At 74.2% G+C, this 26,790-nt stretch overlaps 5 protein-coding genes across 5 annotated transcripts in view; 3 read left to right on the top strand and 2 right to left on the bottom strand.

Moving 5' to 3' along the window:
• Nucleotides 1–452: 452 nt before the first annotated feature.
• Nucleotides 453–10,911, top strand: AURANDRAFT_71237 (hypothetical protein; the record flags this gene model as incomplete). The annotated part of the gene is made up of 7 exons (XM_009036846.1): nucleotides 453–2,230; nucleotides 4,074–4,967; nucleotides 7,678–8,073; nucleotides 8,133–8,294; nucleotides 8,506–8,733; nucleotides 8,859–9,811; nucleotides 9,901–10,911. The coding sequence occupies 7 exons, from the start codon at nucleotides 482–484 to the stop codon at nucleotides 10,868–10,870; spliced, it is 5,352 nt and encodes a 1,783-aa protein (XP_009035094.1).
• Nucleotides 10,912–12,676: 1,765 nt separating this feature from the next.
• AURANDRAFT_71236 (hypothetical protein) lies at nucleotides 12,677–16,370 on the bottom strand (the record flags this gene model as incomplete). Its single annotated transcript, XM_009036796.1, has 6 exons — nucleotides 12,677–12,943; nucleotides 13,038–13,680; nucleotides 14,760–15,202; nucleotides 15,440–15,554; nucleotides 15,595–16,100; nucleotides 16,182–16,370. 6 exons carry the CDS (start codon nucleotides 16,224–16,226, stop codon nucleotides 12,677–12,679), a joined length of 2,019 nt encoding a protein of 672 aa, XP_009035044.1.
• Nucleotides 16,371–20,938: 4,568 nt separating this feature from the next.
• On the top strand, nucleotides 20,939–21,685 carry AURANDRAFT_62849 (hypothetical protein; the record flags this gene model as incomplete). The annotated part of the gene is made up of 1 exon (XM_009036847.1): nucleotides 20,939–21,685. The coding sequence occupies one exon, from the start codon at nucleotides 20,939–20,941 to the stop codon at nucleotides 21,683–21,685; it is 747 nt and encodes a 248-aa protein (XP_009035095.1).
• A 1,329-nt stretch (nucleotides 21,686–23,014) lies between these two features.
• Nucleotides 23,015–25,093, top strand: AURANDRAFT_62848 (hypothetical protein; the record flags this gene model as incomplete). Its single annotated transcript, XM_009036848.1, has 2 exons — nucleotides 23,015–23,986; nucleotides 24,149–25,093. 2 exons carry the CDS (start codon nucleotides 23,015–23,017, stop codon nucleotides 25,091–25,093), a joined length of 1,917 nt encoding a protein of 638 aa, XP_009035096.1.
• Nucleotides 25,094–25,525: 432 nt separating this feature from the next.
• The window catches only part of AURANDRAFT_62847 (hypothetical protein), a gene marked incomplete at both ends in the record, with an annotated part of 3,070 nt that continues 1,805 nt past the window's right edge, over nucleotides 25,526–26,790 (bottom strand). Inside the window, one exon of the mRNA XM_009036795.1 lies at nucleotides 25,526–26,698. Within this exon, the coding sequence (XP_009035043.1) occupies nucleotides 25,526–26,698 (1,173 nt within the window). The remainder of the gene's footprint in view (nucleotides 26,699–26,790) is intronic.

Here is a 26,790-nt window from a genome sequence, read left to right as displayed (position 1 = left end):
TGCCCCTCCATCATCACCATCTCAGCCAAATCCTACTCTATCCTCACCGTGGTCCCTAATGAGGACCACCCGATTCCCCTGGTCCGTTCCACGAGCGTCCCGCCTGCGCCATTCCGCTGACGCTCGGGTGGCCCAGGGGCCTCGACGCCCACTTCGATGACGCCCCCTCCCATTAGCACGTGATTAGGGGCGTCCTAAGCTTCCAAAACACACCTCGCAGCCTTCTCGGGCAACGCGCGCGCGTCCCGACGCAGGCTGCGGACTTCTGCGCGCGGCCAGCGGGCGCCGCGCAGCTCGGGACGCGGCCAGACGGCGCCGCGCTGCTCGGGATCTCGGGACGCGGCCCGACGGCGACGGCCCTCAGAGTCTTCGCCTCGGACGACTGGCACTTCGCTCTTGCCACACATTCTCGCCGGCGCCCGCCGCCGCCGCCCGCGCCGCGACAGCCGACCGCGAGGCTCGAGCTGGCCTCGCCGCGAGCATGAGCGCGCCCATGGACACCGCCGGGGCGGACGCCATGGACCCGGCCGCGCTCCACGCGGCGCTCGCGCGCTTCGACGCGGCCTGCGCCAAGGTCGAGGGCGCCCTCGAGGAGCTCGGCGGCGGCCCGAGCGGCGACGCCTACAAGCGGGCCTGCACGACGGGCGTGCGCGCCTTCATGGACGTCAAGGAGGCGTCGCGCAAGTCCTACCTCGAGATCTCGAAGATCCAGGCCGTCGTCGGCGAGCGGCGCAAGGTGCTCGACGACCAGCACCTGCAGCTGCAGAACTTCCAGTACCGCGAGTTCCGCCTGAGCGAGGAGGTCAAGCTCTGCCGCGAATTCACGTGCGGCCAGCTCGAGCGCATCGAGGCCGACGAGGGCGCGTCCATGGCGCGGTTCCTCGGCGGCGGCGCCGTCGACGGCGCGGAGCACGCCGAGCGGCTCGGCCTGCTCCAGGCGGAGCTCGAGGCGCGGCGGCGGCTCCTCGCGGAGCGGGAAGGCCTGGAGACGACGCGCGCGACGATGGAGGCCGACGGCAAGCGGCGGCGGGCGTTCCTGCGCGACCTCCCCGAGCGCCTCACGGCCGTCAAGGACGCGAGCCGCCCGCTCCTTCCGTTACTGGAGCAGCGGGGCCGGAAGCGGCGGCCGGGCGACGATTTGTTGGGCCGGCTCCCGCGGCCGCTCGCGCTCATCCACGGCCAGCTCGCGGGCCTCATCGCCGCGGGCGCGCTCGACGCCGGGAGCGCGCTGGAGGTCGAGGGCGCGGGCGACGACGACGACGCCGCGGGGCCCGCGGACGACTACGGCGGCGTCCGCGTCGCCGCGTCGCCCGGGGCCGTCGTCGTGAACGTCGACGGCGTCCGCGTCGCCTTCCGCACGGTGCCCGCGCTCGCGGACCTCGTGGTCGTGACCCCGGCCGACGAGTCGCTCGTCGACCTCTTCCCGGGCGACGCCGGCGACGACGTCGGCGCCGAGGCCTGCGCGCAGGCCGCGCTCGCGCTCGGCGTCAAGCCCGGCGCGCCGTTCCCCTACGCGGCCCTCGGCCGGCCCTTCGCCTGGGCGCAGTGGCTCGGGGGTCTAGCGCCCGGCCCCCTGGCCCCCGGCAAGCTCGCGCCGTCGTCGCGCCTCGTCGTCGCGCGCCTCCGCGCGCGCGTTGCGGCCGCGAAGGCGCTCGACGCGCAGCTCGCGGCGCTGGCCAAGCGGCCCTGCCCGACGGCGCTGCCCTGCTACGACGACGCGTGGCGCGCGAAAATCGCGCCGTCCAAGGCCGCCGTCCCGCCCGCGGAGCTCCGGTCCTGGGCGCCCTACGCCCCCGACCGCGACCCCTTCGCGTCGTCCGCGGCGGCCGCGCTCGAGGACGCGCCGCCGCACCGGTCCTACTACAAGGCGACCTTCGTCCACGCGCCGTCGAAGGCCGCCTTCGCCGCGACCGTCGAGCTCTCGCCCGAATACCCCTTCCGCGCGCCGCGGTGGCTCCTCCAGCGCCGCGACGGCGGCGACGCCGCGCCCCACGACCCGCGGCTCAAGGACGCCGAGCGCGAGCTCAACGCGCGCTACGACGAGCTCGTCGACTTCGAAGACGCGAGCCGCGGCCACCTCCTCGCCCACCAGCTCTGCCGCCTCGCGAACATGCTCGCGGTCCTCGGCGGCGGCGACGGCGACGGCCCCACGTTCGGCCGCACGCACCGCGGCCGCGACCGCAAGAAGCCCCTCGCCTACGACCCCCGCGCGCGCGCCAACGCGCACCGCGTCGATTAAAAGGCCCTCGCCGCCTGGGTTCGACTTCAAAAAGAGCGGCGCTCTTAGAAGGTCACGTCCCGCCGCGCGCACGCCGGGGGCAGCTGGTTCTTCAGGCGCGTCCTTCGGCCGCCCGGCTTCCCCGGCGGCGGCGCCTTGGCGAGGCCGAGGACGAGGTTGTCCGTCGCGACGAGGACCTGGCCGGAGACGCCCAATTCCGGGACCTCGACGTCGTCGCCCCGCAGGTACGCCGCCGCCGCGGCCTCGTCGACGACGACGCGCCGCGGCCCCGCGACGCGGCGGCCGAAGGTTGTGGCGAAATCGTGCGCGAGGCGCACGGCGCCGCCGGCGATGGCCCGCGCGAGCGCCGCGTCGCTCGCCGGCGCGCGGCCCCGGACCTTGAGCCCCTCGAGGAGCTTCGCGCCGACGCGGTTGTAGCGCAGGCCCGCGAGCGGCGGCGCCGCGGGCCGGTGCCAGAGCGCCGCGCCGTCGCGCTCGAGCGCCGCGCCGTCGATTTGAAGCCCCCAGCCCTCGAAGAAGGTTGCCGCGGCCGCGCGGAGGGCGGCGTCGCAGGCCGGGCGCGCCGCGCTAAGCGGCGCCGAAACGCCGGCCTTGCGCAGGCGCGCCGCGAAGAAGCCCGCGGTGTCCGCGTCCTGCGGCCACACCCTCAGGCACCCCGGCAAAAGCGCCGACGGCGCGCCCGAGTACACGTGCCCCAGGTCCTCGAGGGCCGCGTCCGGCGCCCTCGCGAGGAGCCCCGCGACGACTTCCTCGTCCTCCTCCGGCCGCAGGGAGCACGTCGAGTAGACGAGCGCGCCGCCCGGCCGCAGCGCGGCCCACGCGGCGTCCAAAAGGCGCGTTTGCGTCGCGACGATGGGGCCGAGGTCCTTGGGCTGCGCCGCGAGGTGCGCGCGCAGCGAGGTGCCGTCGCGCCGCGCCTGCGTGTCGCCCGAGCACGGCGCGTCCAGGAGTATCCCGTCGGCGGAACCGACCGCCGCGAGCGCGGCGCCGGCGTCGCCGTGCACAAAGGCGACGCGGTCGAGGACGCCCGCGCGCCGGCAGTTGGCGACGAGCGCGCCGAGGCGGCTCGAGCTCAGCTCGTTGGCGACGACGGCGGCGCCGCTGCGCGCGTCGCGGAGCGCCGCCGCGAGGTGCACCGTCTTGCCGCCGGGCGCGGCGCACGCGTCGACGACGACGGCCGCGGCCGCGGCGTCGAGCCCGTCGACGAGGCACGCGGCGGGCAGCATCGACGCCGCCTCCATGACGTAGAAGTCGCCCGCGACGTGCGCGGCGTCCTTGCCGAGCGGCGGCCCGCCGTCGACGAAGAAGCCCCGGCCCGCGGCCCAGGGCACGGCCGTCGCCGTGCGGTTCCGCGCCGCGGCGCCCGCGAGGAACGACGCCGCGGCGGCGGCGTCGACGCAGCGCAGGGAGGCGCGCAGGGGCCGCTCGGACGCGGCGGCGAAGGAAGCCCACCAGGCGTCGTCGCGCGCCTCGGGGAGCTGCGCCGCGAGGGCCGCGCGGTAGTCGTCGACGACGGAATTCAGGCGGCGGCCGCGCACGCGGGGCGCGCGCGCGCTGCGCAGCGCGACGGCGCCGGGCGCCAGCAGCAGGAGCGCGATCATCGGTGCGACCATTGGTGCGACCATTGGTGCGACCATTGGTGCGATCATCGGTGCTCTTCTCGCTGGGCTGCGGCGCCAGCGGCCATGAGATGCGGCCCCAGCTGAAAGAGACTGGCTTGACGGCATCAACGACCTCAAATGAGCCCATGGACCACGATGGAGGGCTCCTTGCATATTTGATGCGCCTCCTCCTCCTCGCGGCGAGCGCGTGCGCCATCGGCAAGCGCACGCAGATCAAGCGCGCGCGCCGGAGCGAGGCCGAGGCCAAGGCGCTGCCCCACTGCAACGCCACGGACCTCGCCCTGGGCCTGCCCGGCGGCGTGTGGCGGGCCGCGCCGGACCGGCGCGCCTCGGGCTTCGGCGCCGACGCGGCGCCCGGCGCGGCGCCGGACCAGTACGCGAAATCAGTGCACGACTTCGCGCCGGCGACCTGCCGGCTGCGGCGCTTCGACGCGCGCGACTTCGCGGGCCGCTGCGCCGCCGGCCGCCGCGTCGCGTTCCTCGGCGACAGCCTCGGCGAGCAGGTCTGGAAGGCCCTGCTCGGCCTCCTCGCGCACGGCGGCGCCCGCGCGGAGCGCGCCGCGTGCGGGCCGGGCTGCGCGGCCGACCGCTTCGCCGTCGCGGGCGCGCGCCTCGACGTGCTCGAGCGGTTCAAGGTCTCGCGCTTCGACGGCGCGGCGCTCGACGCCGTCGACGCCGCCGCGCGCTTCCGCGCGGGCGACGTCGTCCTGCTGAGCTTCGGCGCGCACTACCGCAACGCGTCGCACCTCGCGGCGGACGCCGCCGCGCTCGTGGCCTGGATCGCCGCGGGGCCGTCGCGGCGGCGCGCGACGTGGGTCTGGCGCGAGACGTCGCCGAGCCACTTCCCCGTGCCCAGCGGCGCCTACGAGGACATGGTCGCGTGCCCGGCGTGCCTCCGGTGGCCCCTGCGGTGCCGGCGGGCCCGGGACCTCGGCGCGCAGCGGTGGCGCGTGGCCGCGGCGGCGCCGGCGCTCGACGCCGCGGCCTTCGACCTGCGGACGCTGCCCCTCTGGGAGCTCCTCAAGGCCGCCTGGCGGGCCCACCCCGGCGCCGGCGCGCCGCTCCGCCTCGAGGAGGACTGCGGCGGCGACGCGGGCCGGCTCCGCGTCCGCGCGACGGCGTCCAAGGGCACCTGCGCGCTCGACTGCCTCCACCTCGCGCCGCGCTACAACCACCTCGCCGCGCGCCTCCTCTACCACGCCCTCTGCTTCGACGAGGCGGGGCGGCCGACGCCCCTAGGAGGCTAGCGCGACCCACACGGCGCCCGGCGCGGCGCCGCCGAGGCGCCGCCACGTGGCCTGCGCGTCCTCCGTGGCGCACGTCGCCGCGGCCCTGGCCGCGTCGAACCGCGGGCAGTCGCCGGGGGCGTAGGTCTCCCAGGCGGACGGCAGGAGCTTCGACTTGTTCGCCGAGAGGTAGCCCGTCAGGTTCACGGGCCGCCACCGCGCCGCGGCGGCGCCGGCGCGCCGGAAGTCGGCCGGGCTCTTCGCGTCCAGCTCGGCGAAGTGGGCCAGGAGGCCCTCGTGGCTCTGGAGGGCGCCGTCGCCGCCGCTCGGGCCCTTGAGCCCGCCGATCGTCGACTCGCCGCTGTGGCGGCGGACGCCGTGGACGGCGATCGCGTCGGGCTTCCTGCCCTGGCCGTCGCCGACGAAGCTCTGCTTCAGGAGCACCGTCGGCGTGCGCGCCATCCAGTTGAGGATGCCCAGGCCGACGTCGTGGGTCACCGTGAAGGCGTCGCACTCGTAGGTGAGGCCGTTCGCGTCGACCGCGAGGCGGAAGTTGTCCAGCGCGGCGCGCGAGAAGACCGCGGGCTGCATCCAGGGGAACTTGAAGGTGCACTGTGCGTTCGAGTCGCAGGCGGCGAGCTCCTTCCACATGCCCGGCGCGAAGCCCCGCAGCGACTTGCCCCCGGAGAAGGCCAGGGGCTCGCCCGGGGCGTAGGCCGCGAGGACCGCGAGGAGCGCGTTGACGCGGACGAACATGTCGTCGTCCTGGAAGACGTACCACTTCAGCTCCGGCTCGCGGTAGAGCGCCCAGCGCATGGACTCCTGGCAGCGGCAGCAGGGGCCCTTGGAGCCGTAGTACTCGTTCGAGCAGTTCTTGAAGCGGAGGATCTCGAACGCGCCGCCGCCGCACGACGACCGCTCGAGCGCGCCGCGGTCCGCGCGCTCGACGACGGCGCAGGTCAGCCAGCCGTCGCGCGTGGCGTGGCCCTCGGCCGCGAGCTTCGTCTCGCCCGCGCCCGCGCCGCCGAGCACGTACGTCAGCCTCGGCACGTAGCGGCCCCACGTCGCCGCGGACCCGTAGAGCCGCTCGTCGACGTAGTCGTAGAAGCCGCTGCCCTCCTTGTACTTGGCGTGCTTCGCCGTCGCGAGGACGTGGACGACGACGCCGCGCGCGTCGAGGCCGTCGACGGCGAGGGGGATCGTCGCGAGCTTCGCGTCGACGTCGCCGCGCTTCTCGCGCGCGACGTCCGACGCGCGGTGCGTGTCCTTGACCTTGCCCGCCGCGCACGCGAGCCACAGCGCCGCGACGACGCCGCGGCGCGCGGCCATCGCGGGGCTGCCCGGCTAGGGTGACATGTCCACCATCGGGCAATCGTCGTCGATCGATCACTCGAAGGTGCAGGACACGTTGAAGTCGCTTACACGACTTCAAAGACGCCCGCGAAGAAGGCGAGGTCCTGCGCGACGGCCGCGCCTATCGCCGCCACGAGGGCCGGGTCGAACGCGGCGAGGCGGTCGCGCGTGCGCTGCGCGTGCGCGTCGGTCTCGGCGAGGTGCGCCGGAGACAGGTACTCGACCTGCGCGCGTCGGCCGTTTCCGTCGGGGCGCCGCGTCCCCCCCCCCCGGCGCCGGTCGCGACGGCCGTGAGGTTGCGGCGGGCGCCCCAGCGCCGCGCCGTCCAGAACGCGGGGTCGGCGCTCGGCACGAGGTCCGGCAGGCGCGCCATGTCCGTCGCGCTGCCGTGGCGCAGGACCGCGGCGCGGCCGAGCGCGCCCGGCACCTCGAAGCCGCAGAAGCACCGGAGCGCGCGGAAGTGCTCGTTGACCCGCGCGCGCTGCTCGTCGCAGGGCAGCGCCTACCGGAGCGCGTCGGCGGCGACGTCGCTTCGTGTTCCCGGTCGAAAGCTCTCGAAAAACCGTCGCGGTCACCGGTTTGCGCCTGCTGCCGGGGCAGCTCGTGGGTCGCGTAGTGGAGGCGCTGGCGGTCCCGGTCGCCGCGGAGGGCCGCGGTCCGGCAGCTCGGGCAGACCATCTCGACGTTGAACGCGCCCAGCGACGACAGGACGCGCTCGACGGGGTCGCGCACGATGGCCACGACGCGGCCGCGGCCCAGCAGGAACGCCTCGACGGCGGCGTGCGTCGCCTCCGGCCGGTCCCGCGGGTCCGCGCCGCGGTTCCGCCAGCCGCCGGGTCCGTCGCCGAGCCACTCGAGCTTGCCTCCGGGCAGCGCGGTGTGCGCCGCGACGGAGCCGCACTTGGGCGGCACGCACAGCGCCACGGGCGCGCGCGCGCCGTCGACGACGCGCAGGCCGCTAAAGCCGCCGCCGGGAGGAAAGCTGAGGAACCACGACGACAGCTCGTGGTCGCCGAGGACGCTGTGGTTGCGCACGCGCTCGCGGCTACGCCGCGCCCAGGCGTCGGCGGCCGCGCGCGCCGCGGCGTCGACGTCTTGGGCCTCCGCGATTGTGATCGTGAACACCCACCACCGCCGCATCTTTACAATGTCATGCTTGCGAGAGCCATGCCGATGGGCTGCCTTGATGTTGATGTTTCCGCCCCCAACGACGATGGGGAGGCCGGCCGGAACGCAGGAAGCTGCCGAGGCGTGCAGCCCCGACGGCGCCTCGGCGTGCAGCCCCGACGCGGCCTCCGACGCGTCGCTCGTCGAGGCCGCGCTGGGCAGCCCCGCCGTCTTCGGGCTCTTCCGCGCCTTCTGCTGCGGGCCGGCGGCGCGGCCGCCGCGGGCCTGGGCCTTCGTCAACGCCTGGGCGCTGCTCGAGGAGTTGCGGTCGCTCCCGGAGCGCGGCGCGGGCGGCGGCCGCGAGGCCCGGGCCCGCGCGCAGCGCCGGTCGCTCCTCGAGCGCGACCTCGGCCGGTCGGCGCGGCTCCTCCGCGAGCTCTGGCCCGCGACGGCCGCGGCGGCGCGGCGGCCGGACGCGCGCGCGGGCCTCGACGACGGCGCGGACCGCGCCGCGCTGCGCGCCGCCGTCCGCCGGCGGCGCCCGCGCGCGCGCGCCGTCGTTACGCACCCGCCCGCGCGCCCTAGGTCGCGGCCGCGCTCGTCGACCTCCTCGGCCAGTGGGCGGCGGCGCCGCCGCCGCCGCGCGCGGGCCGCGAGCGCGCGCCGTTCTTCGGCTTCGGTAGTCGCGCCATGCGGTGCGCGCGCGTCGCGCTCCACCTCGCCTACGTGCGCACGGAGCCCCTCGAGGTGTCGACCTGTGTGGAAATCAAATATTCAACCCGACTTCAATGTAAGCGTATGCGACGGTTTCGACGCGAGCTCTTCTTCTATGCTTCGAGAACTCGACGAGAGCAATCGATTTGTCCAAAAATCAGCCGAAACGACGTCGATTTGACCGAGATAGAGAGTTCTGAAGTTTGGCCCCGACGTCCCAGCTCACTGGTTGATTTCCACACAGGTGTCGACGCGGGACCTCGCGATCAACGGCTGCGCGCTCGCGGCCGTCGCCTGGGCCGCGCGGCGCGTCGCCGGCGCGGCGACCGTCGCGCTCGCGGCGTTCGCGCTCCAGGCCGCCGTCGTCGCCGCGCGGCCCAACTACCTCGGCGTGTCCCTCGTCTGGTCCGGGGCAGGAAAAGAGAGCGACATGCCCAACTTCAAAGGCTCCGATCTCGGCCGTTTTCCACTCGTCTTGGCTCATTTTTGGACGAGCGATCTCTCGGAACGGTCTCGAAGCGTCGATGTTTTCCTTGAAACGCGCGCGCGCGAAACACTCACGTGGAAGCGACGTTGAATCACTCTTTTCCCGCCCAGGTCTGGTCCGCGCTCGCGGGCCTCGGCGCCGCGGCGCGCGCGTGGCCCGCCGTCGCCGCGGCCGCGGCCGCGAACGGCTGCTACGCGCTCGAGGCGCCCCTCGGCGGCTCGCGGCGCGAGACGCTCGCCGCGCACCTCGTCGCGTCCGCCGCCGCCGCCGCCGCGGGCGGCCGCGCGGCCGCGGCCGACGACCGGAGCCGCGCGGTCCTCGCCGCCGGCGGCGCGGCCTACGGCGCGCTCGCCGCCGCCGCCGCGGTCCTCTACGGCCGCTCCCGCCTCGCGTCGCGGCGCCGCGCGCGCGTCGCGCCGCTGCGGCGGCCCGGCGCGGCCTACGACTACGTCGTCGTCGGCGGCGGCGCCGCGGGCTGCGTCGCCGCGGAGCGGCTCTCGCGCGACGGCGAGTCGACCGTGCTCCTCGTCGAGGCCGGCGCGGCGCCCGACGAGCTCTTCTTCGACGTCCCCGCTCTGGCGAGACTCTCCGCGGCGTCCGTCGTCCTTCTCGCGCGCGCTCCGACGCCGCCACCGCCGCAGGCCATGCACGTCTACGGCACGCCGCACCACTGGGACCTGCGCACGGCGCCGGAGCCCGAGCTCGCGACGCGCGACGGCGCGCGCGGCCGCGAGCTCCTCCAGTGCCGCGGCAAGTGCCTCGGCGGGTGCAGCGCCGTCGGCTACACGCTCTACGCGCGGGGCCACCCGGCGGACTTCGACGGCTGGGGCGTACCGGGCTGGCGCTACGCGGACCTCGAGCCCGACTTCGCCGCCGTCGAGGCCCGGCTCCCGCTCCGGGCGCCGCGCCACCGGACCCGCGGCGGCGACGCCTTCGCGTCCGCCTGCGAAGCCGCGCTCGGCGCGCCGCGGGCCGACGGCGCGCGCGCGACGCCCGGAAACGGCTGCGGCCGGCCGCTCGTCACCGTCGACGGCCTCGGCCGCCGCGCGTCGCACGCGGACGCGTTCCTCGAGCGCCGCGCGAACCTCGACGTCGTCACGCGCGGCCCGGCGCCCCCGCGGCGCCCCCGCGGTCCGAGCGCGCGCCGCGCAGGGGCTGCCGGGCGACGCGGGTCATCCTCGACGACGCGAACGCGGCCGTCGCCGTCGAGGTCGCGTTCGACGGCCGCGCGGCGCGCGTCGCGGCGCGGCGCGAGGTCCTGCTCGCCGCGGGCGCGGTCCACTCGCCGCAGCTCCTCCTGCTCTCCGGCGTCGGCGACGCCGCGGCGCTCGCGAAGGTCGGCGTCGCGCCGCGGGTCCACCTCCCGAACGTCGGGCGGAACCTGCGGGACTTCGCGGGCACGGGGCTCGTCGTCCGCGCGCGAGACGACGGCTGGGACCGGCGGAGCCAGTCGCTCGCGGGCCTCGCGGCCTACGGCGCCGCGGGCGCGGGCCCGCTGAGCGCGACGTCGCAGGAGGTCCAGTGCTTCCACGGCGGCGGCGGCGGCGCGGCGCCCAAGTACGAGTTCTTCTACCAGGCCATGGCCTTCCCCTTCGCGCACCGGACGTCCTACGACGACCACGTCGCGGCCGTCCGCGCGGGCGCGCTGCCGCGGGCCTTCACGGTCCACTGCTGCCTGCTGAAGCCCCGGAGCGCCGGGGCCGTCACGCTCGCGTCGAACGACGCCTTCGCGCCGCCGACGATCGCCCATGGCTACCTCGCGGACCCGCGGGACCTCGCGGACCTCGTCGCCGCGCTGCGGCTCGCGCGCGCCGTCGTCGCGGCGACCGGCCTCTCGGGCGAGGAGGCCGAGCCGGGCGCGGCCGCGGCGAGCGACGGCGACCTCGAGGCCTACGTGCGCCGGTCGTTCTGCCACTTCGCGGGCTCCCTCGTGGGCACCTGCCGCATGGGCGACGACGCGGGCGCGGTCGTCGACGCGCGGCTCCGGGTCCGCGGCGCGGCGCGGCTCCGCGTCGTCGACGCGAGCGTCCTCCCGACGACGGTCAGCGGCCAGCCCCTCGGCGCCGTCTCCGCGGTCGCGCACCGCGCCGCGGGCCTCGTCCTCGAGGACCGCCGGGGGTGAGAGGTCCCGCCGGCGGGATACGGTAAAAAGACGGCAACCTGAACTCAACGTGCAGAGTGCAACATTTGAGGCGAAGCCGCGTGCACGCTCTCGATGGAATGAGAGGCTCTGCGACTATGCGTCGCTGGCAGCGCGCAGTCGTCCTGGCCTGCATCGCCGCGCCGTCCTCCGCGATGGGCGTCTCCAGCCGCCAGGCGCTGTCTCTCGCGGCAATTTCAACCGTGCAGCGCGCCGCCGCCGTGCCCATCGAGCCGGCCTTCTTCGGCACGCTGACGGGCATCCTCTTCTTCGACGCGCCGGCCAAGGCGGAGATCCCCAAGGGCCCGCTGCGTCCCAACCTGAAGACCATGGTCGTCTTCGACTCGTTCAACGAGACGCGGACGCGCGTGCCGACGGTCGCGCCCGTCGGGACGGCCGTGGCGGTGGACTACGCGCTGTTCCGCGGCGGCTTCGACGGGCGGCCGACGGAGCGCGGCGCGCTCGCCTTCACCGTCGGCGACGGCTCGGTGAACCCGGCCCTGGACGAGCTCGTGCGCACGCTCGGGCCCTCGACGCTGCGGCGGGCCACGGTGCCGGCGAGCTCGGACCTCGACCGCTCGGGCGACGCCTCGAAGCCGACGTACCTGCAGCTCGGCGTGCGCGTCGACGCGCCGGCGAAGACGTGCGCCGAGCGCGCGCCGAAGGAGCCGGTCCTCTGCCGCCCCGCGGCGGCGGCGCCGGCGACGGGGGGCGTCGCCCGGTAACGCGGAGCCCGCCGTTATCGCACCGTCGCGTTCGTGCCGTTGCCGCCGCGGTCGACGGCGGCGACGTCGCAGTACGTGTGGGGCAGGAGCCAGTTGTCGCAGAGGGGCGTGTAGGCGCCGCCCCACGCGGGGCCGTAGATGGCCTCGCAGCCGCCCGCGCGCGTCGCGGAGCTCTTGAGGTAGCAGTCGAGGAAGCCGCCGACGTACTGGTCCATGGACGGGTCGTCGGAGACGTCGTCGTGCGTGCAGCCCCGGAGGACGACGGCGGCCTTGTCGACGTAGCCGTCCGTCGCCGCGTAGAACGCCTCGAGGCTCGCCGGCGGCACGGTCGAATCGTCGGAGCCGCCGACGTAGAGGATGGGCACGCCGACGAAGGGCGCCGGGTCAGAGGCGCCGTCCCAGAAGGGCGCGACGGCCGCGGCCGCGCGGAAGGCCCGGCGGTCGCCCGCGTTGATGACCGTCGCGAGGCCGCCCATGGAGTGGCCGAGGGCGCCCGCGCCGTGGCTCCAGTCGACGGCCTTCCAGAGCCAGGCGTCGCTCGCGTTCCAGGCGCCCCGGTCCGCGGCGACGGAGACGACGCGGACCTGGTCCTCCCAGAACGACTCGCACCAGCCGTCGACGCCGCTCCTCGGCCCGACGACGATGTAGCCCGCGGCCGCGACCGTCGACGTGAGCACGTCGTACTCCTCGGGGAACGCGTCCATGCCGTGGGCGAAGGACACGAGGGGGTAGGTCGCGCCGGAGGCCACGTCCGACGGGTAGGACACGAAGGCGTCCTGGGCGCCGCCGCAGGTGAGGCCGCCGAGCGTGACGTAGGCCGTGGACACGCCGGGGGCGAACGCGGCGACGGCGGCGGCCGCACCCGGGGCCGCGGCGACCGCCGCGGCGAGCGCGGAAACACACTTCATTGTGCGATGAAAATGGGCTGCCCTTCTGATTGGCGTGCTTTCCCGTGGCAGTGAAGGTGACGTCATTCCCCCGCGCGCCGCCGCCGGCCCGCGAGGGCCCGCCCCCCGGACGTCCGCGACGACCGACGCGCCGCCCCCTTAGTCGCCCGCGCGGCCTAGTCGGCCTTCTTCGATGCTTTCTCCGCGGTCTTCGCGGCGGACGCGGCGAGGAGGACGAGCGCGGGCTCGACGGTCCAGGCGAGGTCGCCGGCGAAGTTGCCGAACCACTCGTGGAAGGGGTCGCGGGCGAAGGGGCCGAAGTAGGTGAGGGGGAAGACGGCGTAGCCGCAGAAGGCGACGCAGTTGAGGACCCAGACGCGGACGTCGAGGTCGTAGTCGGCCTTGCCCCGCTCCGCGAACGCGAGGAGCGCGGCGAGCGTCGCCTTGGACGTCGCGTCGTCGCAGACGAGCTTCGCCGCGCGCGCCTTGAGCGCCGCGCCGCGCGCCTCGGCGCCCTCGCCAGCCGTCGCCGAGGACCTCGGCCGCGAGGTCGCCGGAGCCGCCGAGGCCCGCGTCGCAGACGGCCTCCGCGTAGGCGCAGTGGCGGCCGCCGTCGTTTCCGTCGTGCTCGATGAGCGCGATGACGTTCGCGTTGTGCGTCCGGCCCCACTTGGCCAGCAGGTCCACGCGCATGGCCCAGAGCGCGACGGCTAATCCCACTTGCATCGCGAGGAGCGCGTGCTCGACCCACCAGCCCTCGGCCTGCTTGCACGAGTTGAGGAAGAGCACGAGGAAGGCGGGGGCGAGCGTGCATTTGAGGAACGCGAAGCAGAGGCCCACCCACGCGGCCTCGAGCCGCCGCGCGCCCGCGACGCGGACGACGTCGCTCGCCGACCGCGCCGCGGCCGCGCCGGCGCCGCGCGCCCGGGCGTAGGCGAGGGCCGCGCCGGGCAGGCCCAGCGCCCCGGGCACGTTGAAGACCACGGCGGCGAGCTGGAGCGGCGCGATGAGGTAGTTCATCGTCGACATGCCGTTGGCGTAGCGCCCGAACTGGTCGAAGCGCTCCGGCAGCGTGTCGCTGACGACGCAGAGCCCGTTGCGGGCGAGGCCCACCCACGTCTCGAGGGACATGGCAACCGACGGCGGGTGCGTGGGTTCGCGGACGGCGAGTGGCGCGCGACTGTGGCGCGGCCGAATTAGAGGCGTCGTTTGGCTTCAGCGATTGCCTGCGGGCCCTGCCATGTGGATGTTGCCGTGCCAAACGCGTGGCCATGAATCGGTCCATGATGGAGACAAGCGCTACCATGAGCTTCGATCCGGCGCTCTCCGCGTCGCGTCCCGGCTTGGCCGTCCTGCGCGCCGTCGCGGCCTTCGTCATGGCGCGGATCGTCGGCGTCCTGCGCCTCCTCCCCGGCTTGCACGGGCTGCACCTCGTGCCGCGGAAATGCGCGGAAATCGGCGGCGCCGGCGCCGCAAACGCCGCCGCCCGGCCGGAGGAGGACCGCCTCTCGGCGGCGACGGCGACGTTCACGGAGCTCGGCGACGACGGCGAGCTCGTCGACGGCCCGCGGTCGGCCTTCGAGCTCGCGAGCGGCGCGGCGCTCGACGGCGCCGCCGCCGGCTGCGCGGGCTTCGCGCCGCTCCTCGACTTTACCGTCGCCGGCGCGTCCGCCGTCGCCGTCGCGGCGGCCCAGTGGGACGACCCGGCCTTCTACGCGTCGTTCCTCGCGGACGCGGACCCGCACGTCGGCGACTGGGTCTGCGACCGGCGCGTCGTCGAGACGCGGCACCCGCTGGGCTTCGAGCCGCCGCGCTGGACGGGCGTCTCCGGGTCCATCCCGACGCGGAAGGCGCAGCGGCGGCGCGGCGAGGCGACGCGCGTCGCGGTCGTCGAGGAGAGTAGATTCGCGGATATTCCGTTCGCGGACGCGATCGTCGTCTGGACGCTCTGGGTCGCCGAGGCGTGCCCGGGCGGCGCGCGGGCGCGCGTCCTCTTCCGCGTCGTCTTCGGCGACGCCGTGCCGAGCTGGCTCCGGGGCGTCATCGCGGCGAAGACGCGGGGCGAGCTCGCGCTCGTCTACGGCGCCTGGGAAGCCGAGACGCGCCGCGCGGTCGCCGGCGGCGCGCCCGCGAGCCCCGCCGACGAGGCCTACGTCTTCCGCCCGCCGTCGCCCGTCGCGGCGCGCGAGGACACGCTCGGCCTCACGGACGACCAGCGGGCCTTCGTGCTCCGGCGGTCGCGGCCGTGAGTAAGACGACTAGGCCGCGCCGAGGGGCTCGCGCGCGCCGTCGGTCCCGCCCTCGGCGCCCTTGGGGGGCGCGAGGAGCGGGTCGGGCCACGAGTCCGCGCCCGCGGCGACGCGCGCGGCGTGGAGGCCCATGCGGCCGGCGACGAGCACGACCATGGCGAGCGCCGCGGACGACAGGGCCCAGGCGAGGGCCTCGGGCGCGCGGCCGCACTTGGCGCAGTGCGTCGCCGCCGTCGCGAGCGCCGCGAGGGGGAACGTGTAGGCCCAGTAGGCGCCGAGGATCTCCGGCCGCCGCAGGAAGACGGGCCCGACGCGGAGCACGACGACGAAGAGGAGGAACGCGAAGCCGAAGGCGCCGTCGCTCGCCGCGCCGCAGCCCATGGCGACGCTCGCCGCCGACGGCGGCGCCATGAGGAGGAAGAGCGACGGCTCGCCGCGGGCCGTCGCGTTCGCCTGGGCAGCAAAAGGGTGATTCAACGTCGCTTCAACGTGAGTGTTCCGCGCGCGCGCGTTCCGGAAAAAGCATCCACGCTTCGAGACCGTTCCGAGAGATGATCGCTCGTCCAAAAATCAGCTGAAACGAGTGGGAAACGACCGAGATCGGGAGCCTTTGAAGTTGGGAATTTCGCACCCTTTTCCTGCCCTGGCGTTCGCCTGGAGGATCGACGCGAAGCACAGGCCGTAGAAGACGACGCCCGGCCCCAGGGTCCAGGCCGCGAGGGGCGCGCCCCACTCGCGCTCGATGTCGAGGTCGACGGCGAGCGACGACAGCAGGGGCCAGCCCACCGTCGACAGGAGGTAGGGCCTGCGCGGGAGCCGCCGGGTGCGGGGCGCCCCGGCCGAACGTCGGAGCGCTCGAGCGCGCGTCGACGTCGCCGCGGCCGACTCGCGTTGAAGGAGAGATGCGCGCGTCCCGCCCGGGGTCGGGCGGCGTCGCGTGGTCGACGCCCGCGGGCTCGCCGCCGGGCCCGTCGTCGCCGACCCAGCGCGCGTAGGACCGCGCGCAGAGCGCGACCTGCAGCGCCAGCGCGAGGCCGTAGCACCAGCGGAAGAGGCGCGGCGACCAGGCCCGCGCGCCGTCCGGCGCGCCGAGGCAGAGCGCGACGAGCGCGACGTGCGGCACGAAGAAGAAGAAGCAGCGCCGCCGGTGGCGCCACTCGCGCAGGAGGAAGCGCCGGTGGAGCAGCGCCTTGGCCCCGAGGCACGCGACGAGGGCTATCCACGTCGCGAGCGCCGCGGCCCAGAGGACCCAGAGCGCCGCGCGGCCGCGCCGCGCGCCCCAGAAGCGGTCCGCGGCCAGGCCCTTGACGAGGACGCCGTTGCCCGCGAGGCCCAGCGCGACGCCAAAGACCTACCGGGGACGGACCGCTTCGCGGTTCCGGGCGAGCATCGTCGGAAGAGGCACGACCGTCGCGCGACGCTGCCGGTGCACCGTGTTCGGGAGCGTCGCGAGGCTTTTCGTCGCGCCTTCCGCCATCTCCGGAGCCGCTGCTAGTCCTTTTGCACAAAAGTGGCGCCCTCCGTCGCGCTCGAATGTTCGGCTGCCCCGACAATCGTCGCCGACGACTCCCTCATCCGAGTCGCGCGGCGCATCGCTGCCCTAAGGAGACGCTCTCTCTCTAGCGCATGAGGCGACGCACCCCGCCTACGCGCCCCGCCCACCTTGGATGCCCCTCAGATCATCGTCATCCGATGAATCCAAAACGGCATGCCTGCGGCACGGTCGGCCGAGAACTCGCTGCCCATTCGCTGCCCGGGCAGAGCATGGCGCGTCCCCGACTGCTCGTCTCCTGGTTGTGGATGGCCTCCGTGGGCGCCTGGCACGTGGAAGATCTCCGGGACGCGCTGCAGCGCTTCCTCGACGACCGCGCCGGCCCCTACGCCGCGTCGCTCGCCGTCGTCGGCGACGGCTACGAGGTCGCGGTGGCCGCCGGGGCGCGGCCCGGCGACGCCTTCGCGTTCGGGAGCGGCACGAAGCCCTTCGTCGCGGCGGCCGTCCTGAAGCTCGTCGAGGCGGGCGTCGTCGGCCTCGACGACGCCGCCGGGCCGTGGATCGACCCCGCGCTCGACGCGCTCGCGCCCGGGCAGCACAAGAGAGCGAAATTCCCAACTTCAAAGGCTCCGATCTCGGCCATTTTCCACTCGTTTCGGCTGATTTTTGGACGAGCGATCATCTCTCGGAACGGTCTCGACGCGCGGATGTGTTTTTCGTTACGCGCGCGCGCGGAACACTCACGTCGAAGAGACGTTGAATCACCCTTGTGCTGCCCAGGCTCGCGCCCGGCGCGACGTTCGAGGCGCTCTTCGGCGCCGCGGCGGCGGGGGTGACGCTGCGCATGCTCCTGGGCATGCGGTCCGGCGTCGCCGACTTTGACGTCGAGGCCTTCGACGCCGAGGTCCTCGCCGCGGGCGACGCCGTCCACGCGCCGGACGAGTTCGTCGCCTACGCGGCGACGGTCCGCGAGCCCTACGAGCGCCACTTCGTCTGCGCGCCCGGGTCCTGCGTCACCTACAGCTCGACGAACTACCAGCTGCTGGGCCTCGTCCTGCTCACGCACGCGCCTGTGTGGAATTCAACCACTGGTTTGGGTGGTCCTGACCAAACTTGAGAATTCTCTAGCTCGGTCAAGTCGAAGTCGATTCGGCTGATTTTTGGACGAATCGATTGCTCTCGTCGAGTTCTCGAAGCACAGCCGAAGAGCTTGTGTCAAAACGGTCGAATACGTTCACATTGAAGTCGGGTTGAATATTTGAATTCCACACAGGCACGCGCGCCTCGCGGACCCGGCCGCGACCTGGGAGTCCCTCGACGTCGGCCCCGGGGCCGCGAAAGGGCGCGGACCTTCCCGGCTTCAAAGGCGCCGATCTCGGCCGTGTGCTTCCCGCTCGTTTCGGCAGATGTTCGGACGAGCGCTCATCTCTCTCGGCGCGCTCTCGACGCGCGGACGCTGGTCCTCGAAGCGCGCGCGCGGAACGCCCGCGTCGAAGCGACGTCGGATCGCCCCTGTCCCGCCCAGGTCAAGCGCGCGCTCTTCGCGGGCGGCGGCGACCGCTTCGCGGACCTGCACTTCCTGGCGACGGGGCCCCTCGACGCCGGCGGCCTCGACGTCGCGGGCTCGTCGGGCGCCGGCAACGCGACGATCCTGAAGCAGGACGCGTCCATTTTGGGGTGGACGTGCGGCAACGTCGTCGCCACGGCGACGGCGGCCGCGCGGTTCTTCCACGACCTCCTCGTCGCGAAGACGCTCCTCAACGCGACGACGCTCGCGGAGGCCGAGACCTTCGCGCCCATCGACAACGGCTGGGGCGAGCGGGCGATCCAGTACGGCCTGGGCCTCATGATCCAGCAGACGAACGCGCGGGGGCCCTACCCGCCGAAGCTCGCCGACGACGGCGCCTACGTGGGCCACGGCGGCGACACCTACGGGTTCCTCTCCGAGCAGGGCTACTACCCGACGGCGGCCGCGACCATCGCGGTCGTGGCCAACGAGGACCAGCGGGGGAACTTCGTCAAGAACGCCCTCGCCTGCGGCGCCTACAGGGTCGTCGCGAACGTCACCATGGGCCGGGACGCGGCCGTGGACTGCGCGGTCTAGGGCGCGTCTCCGACCCGGGTAAACTCGCGGTGGACGCTCGCAACTCGCCTTCGTGGTGAAGCGGGCGCAGCCTCTATCATCGTTGCTTGCCCCGCGATGCAGCCCATCCCGCAGACGATGGGGCCGGCTCGAGCGTCTCCATCAAGGTAGGCCCGGTCACGAAAAATCGAAAGTCCCCAAATCGTCGGTTTAGTAGCCTAAACGCCTTCAATAGGTCCCATGAGGTCCCCGGAGGTCTCTGTTGGTCGGGAATCGCCGTCGGTGCGACCCTACTATGCCCCAAATAGCACCTTTTTTTCCGCGCGGTGACGGGCGCGCGGGCCCATCCGCGGCGGCCCGTAGATCGTCGCCATGATGATCCCCGCGGCTTAGGGCGTCGAATACCGTTGATATCCGTCGCCTTCGGCCGTCATGACCACCGGCGACACGTAGAACATGATTTATAAGAACCTGCTTTCGGGCCTCGCGAGGCCACCGTGGGCTCGTCCGCGACGGCCGTCTAGAGCGTCTTCATGGGCGCCTCCACGCCCTAGAGCGTCGAACATGGTTGACATCCGGCGCCGTTGACCACCGAGACCAACCTCGACACGTAGAATATGATGTAGATGGTCATACTCTTGCACCTCGCGAGGTGCCCGCGGAGTCGGCCGCGACGGCCATCTGGAGCGTCGGCACGCGGCTCCAGGCGGCCCGGGGCGTCGAATAGCATCGATACCCGACGCGCATCAACGCCGTCAACTATTTTGGCGCGTAGAACACGGTGTAGACGGTCCTCGTCGGCCTCGCGGATCCGCCTCGCGAGGCCGCTGTGGTGTCGCCCTTGGCGGCGATCTACCTCGTCGGCCCGCCGCCTCCGGCGACTAAATCCCTCGGTTTCCATCGATACCAGACGCGCTTGGAACTTCCTCGGCGCGTAGAACGTGTCCTCGTCGCCGAACGGGCGACGTCTCGCGAGGCTGCTGCGCGGTGGCGGATTCGTCCGCGACGGCCATGTAGATCTTCGAGGGGCGGTTAGCGCGGCGGCGAACGTCGACGACATGAGGACGATGAGGATGTACGTGAACGCGTCGCTGGCGAAGGCGGCGCGCAGGCCCTGACGTGACCCGCCACCCGTCCATGGGAGCCGCGACTGCCCCGCCTACGCCGGAGTTGTCCAACTCACGCAAGCACGGAGAGACAAGCTAAGACGCCCAGGAGAGGATCGCCTCCCCCGCGCGGAGCGCGGCGTCGTCGTCGGCGGCGGCGGGCGCGGGCGCCTCGGTTTCCGCCGGCGCGCTGCGGGCCGCGTAGGCGCGGGCGACGGCGGCGAGGGCCCCGTGGTGTCTATCGTCTTAGGTTGGGACTGGATGGTGTTCTAAAGGCTTCTGCCACGTGCCCCGGCGTGGCGGGGGGCGAGCCTGGGGCGAAGAGTGCAGACGTGTGCCCGCACAGGACAGGCCGACCTTGCCCAGCTCTCGCAGCTATCCCTGACGAAATCCAATGCCGCTGAGATACAGCTCACAGCCAAAACGCGCTCGTCCGGAATCCGGACCAGAATGCGGGGTAAATTTTGACCTTTGGCTCCGAGCCACCAAACTTTTGGAAACCTGAAAACCTCATCATTGCTACAGGGTTGATCTTCAATTGACGGCAGGCTGATCTTGGCCGTCTCGCGGGCCTCCGTTCCGGCCTTTCCGGGTGGCCAACGACCACGAGGCGCCCATACCCGCGTACTCTAGCGCCCCGCAGCCCATAGCGTACGCCCTTAATGCGCTAGATAGTCGGCGGATGGTCTGGGTTCAACGTCGAAGTTGCAGTGCAACAACACCAGGTTGAAGTTCGAACCTGAGCAAAATCCGGTCTGCGTGGCTAGATTTGCGTACCACCAGCCGAGGCTGCGTCGTGACGGCGTCGGAGAGCGAAACATTGCTCTGAGTTGACGCGATTCGCGCAAAAATCGGTCACCCATGCCCTCTCGACGACGGCGGTCACGAGCGGTGAGCGCGTACGTGCTTTGCGTCGAGTAGATCGTCGAGTTAGTGGCGATCCATTAAACCCGAGTATGATTGTGAACCCATAGGCGCTGCCGAATGCTTAAAAGAGCCCACTTTGGCCATGCTCGCGCGGACGAACCGTGCACCTCGTGCGGGACTCGTTCGACGTCTCGGGCTGCCTCGGGCAGGTCCGTGCGGTGGGGCACGGTCGCCGTGCGGGGCGCGGGCGGTCAAGCCGTCCTCACCGGTCCAGGACCCGAGCGCCTACACAATTTGAGCGGCGGCGAGCACGATCTTACACCGGAACACTGGCAGCCCCTCAGGTCGCCGATTTCAGCCAGATGCTGCCGACCGCCGATTCCGTCGCTGGAGCGGCCCGATCTCGACACGAACGTCGAGTTAGTGGCGATCCATTAAACCCGAGAAGGATTATGATGCTAGGAAGGTGTCCTGAAGAGGGCGGCCGCATCGACGGGGCTCAGGCAGTGCTGGCGCGCACGGCCGATCGCTGCAACTTGCTGTCAATTGAAGATCAACCCTGTACGAGCTGCGCCACAGCCTGATTGCGCTCCGTCAGGGGGTAGAGCCATCTTCTTGGTCGTGAGCGCATCGCACGGCGCATGGCTCGACGCAAGGTCGCCGACCTCCAGGCCCGGCTCGCGCGCGACGGCTTCGTGCACTACGCCGCGAGCGACGCCTGGTGCGAGGCCGCGGCGTCCGACGCGCGCGCGGCGCTCGACGCGGCCCTGGCGCCCGGCGCCTGGCTGCCCGAGTGCCTGCGCCCGCGCGTCGGCACGAACATCCGCACGCGGACGCGGCGCTGGGACGTCGCGGTCGACGCGTCCGCCGCGGTCGCGGCCGCGGTCGCGGCCGCGGCCGCGCCCGCCGCGGACCTCGCGGCCGTCGTCGGCGACGACGCGGCGCTCGTGCAGCTCAGCGTCGTCGCGAGCGACCCGGGCGCGCCGGCGCAGCAGGCGCACTGCGACACGGCCTTCTCGCCCGGGCCGCCGCTCTACACGTTCCTCGTGGCGCTGCAGGACGTGTCGGAAGGGATGGGGCCCACGAGCGTCTGGCCGGGGACGCACGCGGCGGCCTTCCACGCCAGGTCGCCCGCGGAGCGCGCGCGCCACCTCGCGCTCGAGGCGCCCGCGGGCGGCGGCGCCGCGCGCCGCGGCGACGCGCTCCTCTTCGACAGCCGCGTCTACCACGGCGGCGGCGCGAACGGCGAGGCGCGGCGCCTGCTCCTCTCCGCGACCTTCAAGAGCGCGGCGGCGCACGCGGGCGCGGACGCGGGCACGACGGACTCCCTCCTGCCCCACCTCGCGGGGCGCTGGACCCTGGGGGACTTCCTCGCGCGCGCCGCGTGACGCTCCGGCCGCGCGGGCCGCCGCTCGACGGGGAGCGCGCGGGAACGCTTACCAGTTCATCTTCGGCGCGAAGTTCGGCGGGAGCGCCGGCCCGTCGCCGCCGCGGGCGACGTCCGCGCGGAACTTGGACATGAGGGCGAAGAGCTTCGACGCGTCGCCCGCGCGCCCCGGCGCGGGCCGGCCGCCGCCCGGCGGCGCCTTGACCGGGTACGCGGGCTTGATGGGCGGCTGGGGCCCGTGCGCGCGGACGAGCAGGCCCGGCGCGGCCGGGCCGTCGCCCGCGTCCGCGCCGGTCTCGTAGGGCACGAAGCGCGGGCCGTCCGGCAGCCGGTCGAAGTGGAGGCCGTCCCGGCGCCGCGCGGGCGGCGGCGGCGGCGCCGCGGCGCCGGCGTCGCAGCACAGGGCCACGACGGACGCGAACTCGACGTCGGAGCCGCCGTCGTCGTCGGAGCTCGAGGACGCGTCGAGGGCCAGCGCCGCGGCCCGCGCGGCCGCGGCGCGGTTCGCGACGCCGGGGAGGACGCCGCCGTAGCGCGAGGGGTGCGCGCCCGCCGGCACGTAGCGGTCGCGCGAGAAGAACGCGAAGTCGTCGTCGTCCTCGGCGTCGTCGGCCACGCGGCACGAGTGGAAGACGCGCGCCTCGCCCTCGCCGTCGTCCGCCGCCGGCGGCGGCGGCGGCGGCGCGACCTCGGGGGACCAGGCCTCGACGTAGCCGACGTCGACGAAGCCGTCGTCGTCGACGTCGCCCGCGGCGACGTCGACGGGCGCGGCGCCGGAAGAAAACGTCGGCGCGGCCGACGCCAAATAGGCGCCGCGGTCCGCGTCGTCGTCGAGGGCCTCGAGCTCCTCCTCGAGGTCCGCGCCGTCGTCGACGAGCTCCGGCGGCCGCGCGGACCGCGCCTCGACGACGCCTCCGCGCTTCGTCGGCGCGGGGCCAAGGCTCCCGACGAACGCGATGGCCTCCTCGAAGGCCGCCGCCGCCGCCGCCTCGGCCTCGAGGCCGCCGCCGTCGCCGCCCGCGCCGACGCGGAGCAGGTCCGCGAGGCTCACGGCTTCTTCGTCGGCGGCGCTCTCCGCGACGCTCAGGACCTCGTCGCTCTCCGCGAGGCTCAGGACCTCGTCGCTGTCGTCGAGGCTCAGGACCTCGTCGCTGTCGTCGAGGCTCACGACCGACGCCGAGCCGTCCGAGTCCCGCGCCAGCGCGGCGGCGCCCTCGGGCGACATCACCGCGACCGGGCGCCGAGCCGCCCCAGCCCGAGATGGCAGCCCCGGGAGCGGTGCATGATGCCGCGGCGCCGAGGCCGAAGCTGCCCGCCCCCAGCGTTAGCTATGGCCGACGAGGAGGGCGCGCCCCCCCTCGCCGAGGTGGAGCCTGCGCTGGCCGACGCCGAGGCGGCGGCGGCGGCCGACGGCGGCGGCGACGCGGCCGAGGCCGCCGCCGTCGCCGCGCCCATGGACTTCGCCAAGGAGGCCGTGCCCGTGGCCATCCCGGCAAATTTTTTCAAGCAGGTGGAGATCGACCTCGAGGACGCGCGCGTGGGCCTCGCGGGCGTCACGACCCACGACGTGCCCCACGTCTCCGACGAGGTCATCCTCCAGGCCCTCCGCGAGCACAATTTGGTCCTCACGCTCACGCGCGGCGACGTTGACCGCCACGACGACGAGCTCGAGGCCGCGCGCGAGGAGTCGCGCCAGCTCCGGGCGCGCCTCGAGGCCGCCGAGGCGCGCATCGAGGCGCAGGCCGACGACCTCGCGGCGACGAAGGCGCGCGTGGCCGCGGCGGAGGAGAACGTCCAGGCGCTCCAGGACAAGGTCTCGGGCCTCGACGACCTCGAGGAGACGGTGAAGAGCCAGGGCCTGCGCCTCACGGCGCTCCACGAGACCCAGCAGGCCATGGGCGCCCGCTTCGACAAGCGCTTCGAGGCCGCCGAGGGCGCGCTGGCCCGCGTCGAGGGCCGCGTCGGCTCCGTCGAGGGCGCGGCGTCGCGGCTCGAGGGCCGCGTGGACAAGCTCAAGGAGGAGCTCCTCGTCCCCGCGCACAACGTCACGCTGCCCGCGGACCTCCAGGCCGAGGGCGAGGCCGGCGGCTCCGAGGACGACGTCGCCAAGCTCACGCACCTCCTCGGCGTCTTTCGCGACTCGCTCGAGGCGCACGAGGCGGCCGTCGAGCGCCAGCGCAAGATGCTCGAGGAGCACGCCGAGGCCATCGACGGCAAGGCGTCCATCGACGTCGAGGACGCCGTGCGCGCCCACGCCGCGCACCTCGAGGGCGTCCAGAGCCGCATGGACGCGCGCGCCCGCGTCCATACCGCCGCTTCTCGGGGGCGCCCCGCGACGCTTCGGGACGCGCGAGCTCGGTCGACGTCGACGCGGCCGATGGTCGGACGCATCGACGGCGCCCGTCGCGCGCTCGACGCGCGATGCGACGCGCCGTCCGTTCGTTGAAGTTGACGTTTCCCCCAGGCGGACGCGGACTGCGACCTGCCGACGATGCTCGCGGACCTCAAGGCCGCGGAGTCGCAGCTTTTGGCGATCCTCGAGCAGCTCAAGTGCAAGGTGTCCTACGACGACGTCGACGTCCAGGTCGAGGGGCGCTACGCGGAGATTTTGAAGTACCTCCAGTCGACGCTCCGCGCGACGGAGGCGGACGACGACGACGTCCGCCGCGAGGCCGCGGAGCTCCGGCTCGCCCTCAACGAGATGCGCATGACCAAGGCGGACCGGGGCGACCTCGCCCAGCTCCGGGCCCAGGTCGCGACGCAGGTCGACGACGCCATGGGCGCGACGGAGATCGAGGAACTCCGGCGCGACTTGGACGCGCGGCCGCGGCGCGCGGAGCTCTTCGAGCTCCTCACGAACAAGGTGAGCTTCAGCGACCTCCAGCGGTCCATCGCCAAGCTCGAGCAGCGCGCGCCGCCGCCGCCGGCCGCCGCGCCGCCGCGCGACGACGACGACGCCTCGACGCTCAAGACGGCCGACACGGCCGACAAGAGCAAGCGCGCGCGCAAGCACGCGCAGCAGGTCCTCCGCGTGCCCCACGGGCCCGAGGACGCCGCGGCGACGGCGCGGGGCTACGGCGACTTCAAGCGGCCCGGCTCCGCGCCCCTGGACACGCTCCCGCCGCGCGCGTGCCTCTCGTGCGAGGCGCCCCTCGTCAACGCGGCCGCGAAGCTCAAGCACCAGACCAAGGTGCTCGGCGCGGGCTTCGCCGTCGGCGCCGCGCCCCTGGGCACGCTCGCGCCGCTGGAGCACGTGCCCGACGGCGGCCACGACGCGAGCCGGCCCCTCTACGTGTCCGCGATCCCGCCGCCGACGGTCGTGCCCGCGCCCGGCGCGCCGTCGCACGCGCCGCTGCCCCACGCGTCGAGGACCCTCAGCGACCGCGGCCTCGGCCAGACCCGCTTCTAGGCGCCGCCTGTCGCCTCTTATTACCGGCGCGCCCCCTAGGACGCCTCGAGGGGCGCCCAGGCCTCGAGGTCGTCGTCGGACTCGGACTCGGACTCGGCGCCGCGGCGGCCGTCGCCGCCGCCGCGCGGGCTCGACGGGAGCGACGACGGCTCGTCGTCGGCGGCGGCGTAGAGGTCGCCGTCGTCCTCGGCCTCCTCGAGGGCGAGAAAGCGGTCGAGCGCGTCGACCGCGGGCAGGAACCGCGGCGCGGCCTGTGTCGAAATCAAATCTTCAACCCGACTTCAATGTGCGCGTAATCGAACGGTTCGGACCAGACTCTTCGGCTCTGCTTCGAGAACTCGACGACAGCAATCGATTCGTCCAAAAATCAGCCGAATCGACTTCGATTTGACCGAGCTAGAGATTTCTGAAGTTTGGCCCCGACGTCCCAGCTCACTGGTTGATTTCCACACAGGGCGCGGCGGCGCCGTCGCGGTCGCGGAGCGCCGCGAGCGCGCGCGATGTCGCGACCGTGCGGCCGTCGCCCTCCGGCTCCGGGGGCGGCGGCGCGTCGAAGAGGGCGAGGCCGCGCGCCGCCGGCCGCGGCGCGCCGCGGCTCTCCGTCGGCGGGCCCCGGTCGACGAACAAACAACCCGCGTCCGCCAAATCGAGGAGGAGCGCGGCGACCTCCGGCGGCTCGAGCGCGGGCTTGCGGTCGCCCCTACTCTCCGCCAAATCCCGGGGCGTCGACGCGACGCGGTCCAGGCAGCGCAGGAAGACGACGCGGCGCAGCGCGCGGCGGAGCGGCCCGTGCGGCGCGCCCGACGGCGCGGTCCAGGGCTCGTGGTCGCCGGTGACGGCCTCGCGCCAGGCCCGCGCGCGCCGCGCCGCCGACGCGTCGCGCGGCCGCGGCGGCGCGGGCGAGAGCGCGGCGGTCCAGGCCGTCCAGCCGGGCCCGCGCGGCGCGCGGACGCGGACGCGCGGCGTCGCGAGGAGGTACGCCGCGTGGCCCCCGCGCGGCCGGTCGAGCACGTCGTCGCCCAACGCCGTCGCCAGCGCGCCCGGGTCGCCGCCGAGGACCGCGGCCCCCGCCGCGGCGCCGCGCGCCGCGGCCGCGTCCTCGAGGAACCGTAATCCGCCGCCGCCGCGGAGCGCCGCGGCCTCCGCGTCGAGCGCGTCGAGGAGCCGGCCCTCGGGCAGCGCGAGGCCGCCGGATGCGTCGCGCACGGCCCAGCCCCGCCGGAGCGCGCGGCTCGCCGCGGCGTCGCGCGCCGCGCGCGGGGGGTTTCCGAGCGCCGCGGCGAGCGCGGCGTCGCCGACGCCGCCCAAACCGGACCGCGCTCTCTCCACCAACACCCGGGCCAGTTTCCGCGCCAGGGGCGCCACGGGCGTGTTCTCGACGATGGCCGCCTCCGCGGCGCCGCGCGCGGGCCGCGCGGCGGCCGCGGCGCCGTCCGAGTCGGACCGCGGCCGCTTCGCCGCGGGCGCGCCCTGGCCTTGTCGGCGCCGGTAGGGCCGCTTGCCGCCGGCGGGAACCGGCGGCTTGGCCCGGCCCTTGGGCCGCGGCGCCGTGCGGAACGTGTGGTCCAGGCTCAGGCGCGCGGCGACGCTGAGGTCCGCGTAGCGCTCGCGGAAGCGGTCGAGCCGGTCGATGGACCACGCGCGGCCCGCGGCGACCGCGGGCCGCAGGGGCCGGCCGCCGCGGCCGGGCGCGGGCC

The sequence above is a fragment of the Aureococcus anophagefferens genome, assembly GCF_000186865.1.
Source record: "Aureococcus anophagefferens unplaced genomic scaffold AURANscaffold_5, whole genome shotgun sequence".
In the NCBI taxonomy this organism is placed as follows: Eukaryota; class Pelagophyceae; order Pelagomonadales; family Pelagomonadaceae; genus Aureococcus; species Aureococcus anophagefferens.
This window is presented reverse-complemented; position numbering and strand designations above follow the sequence as displayed.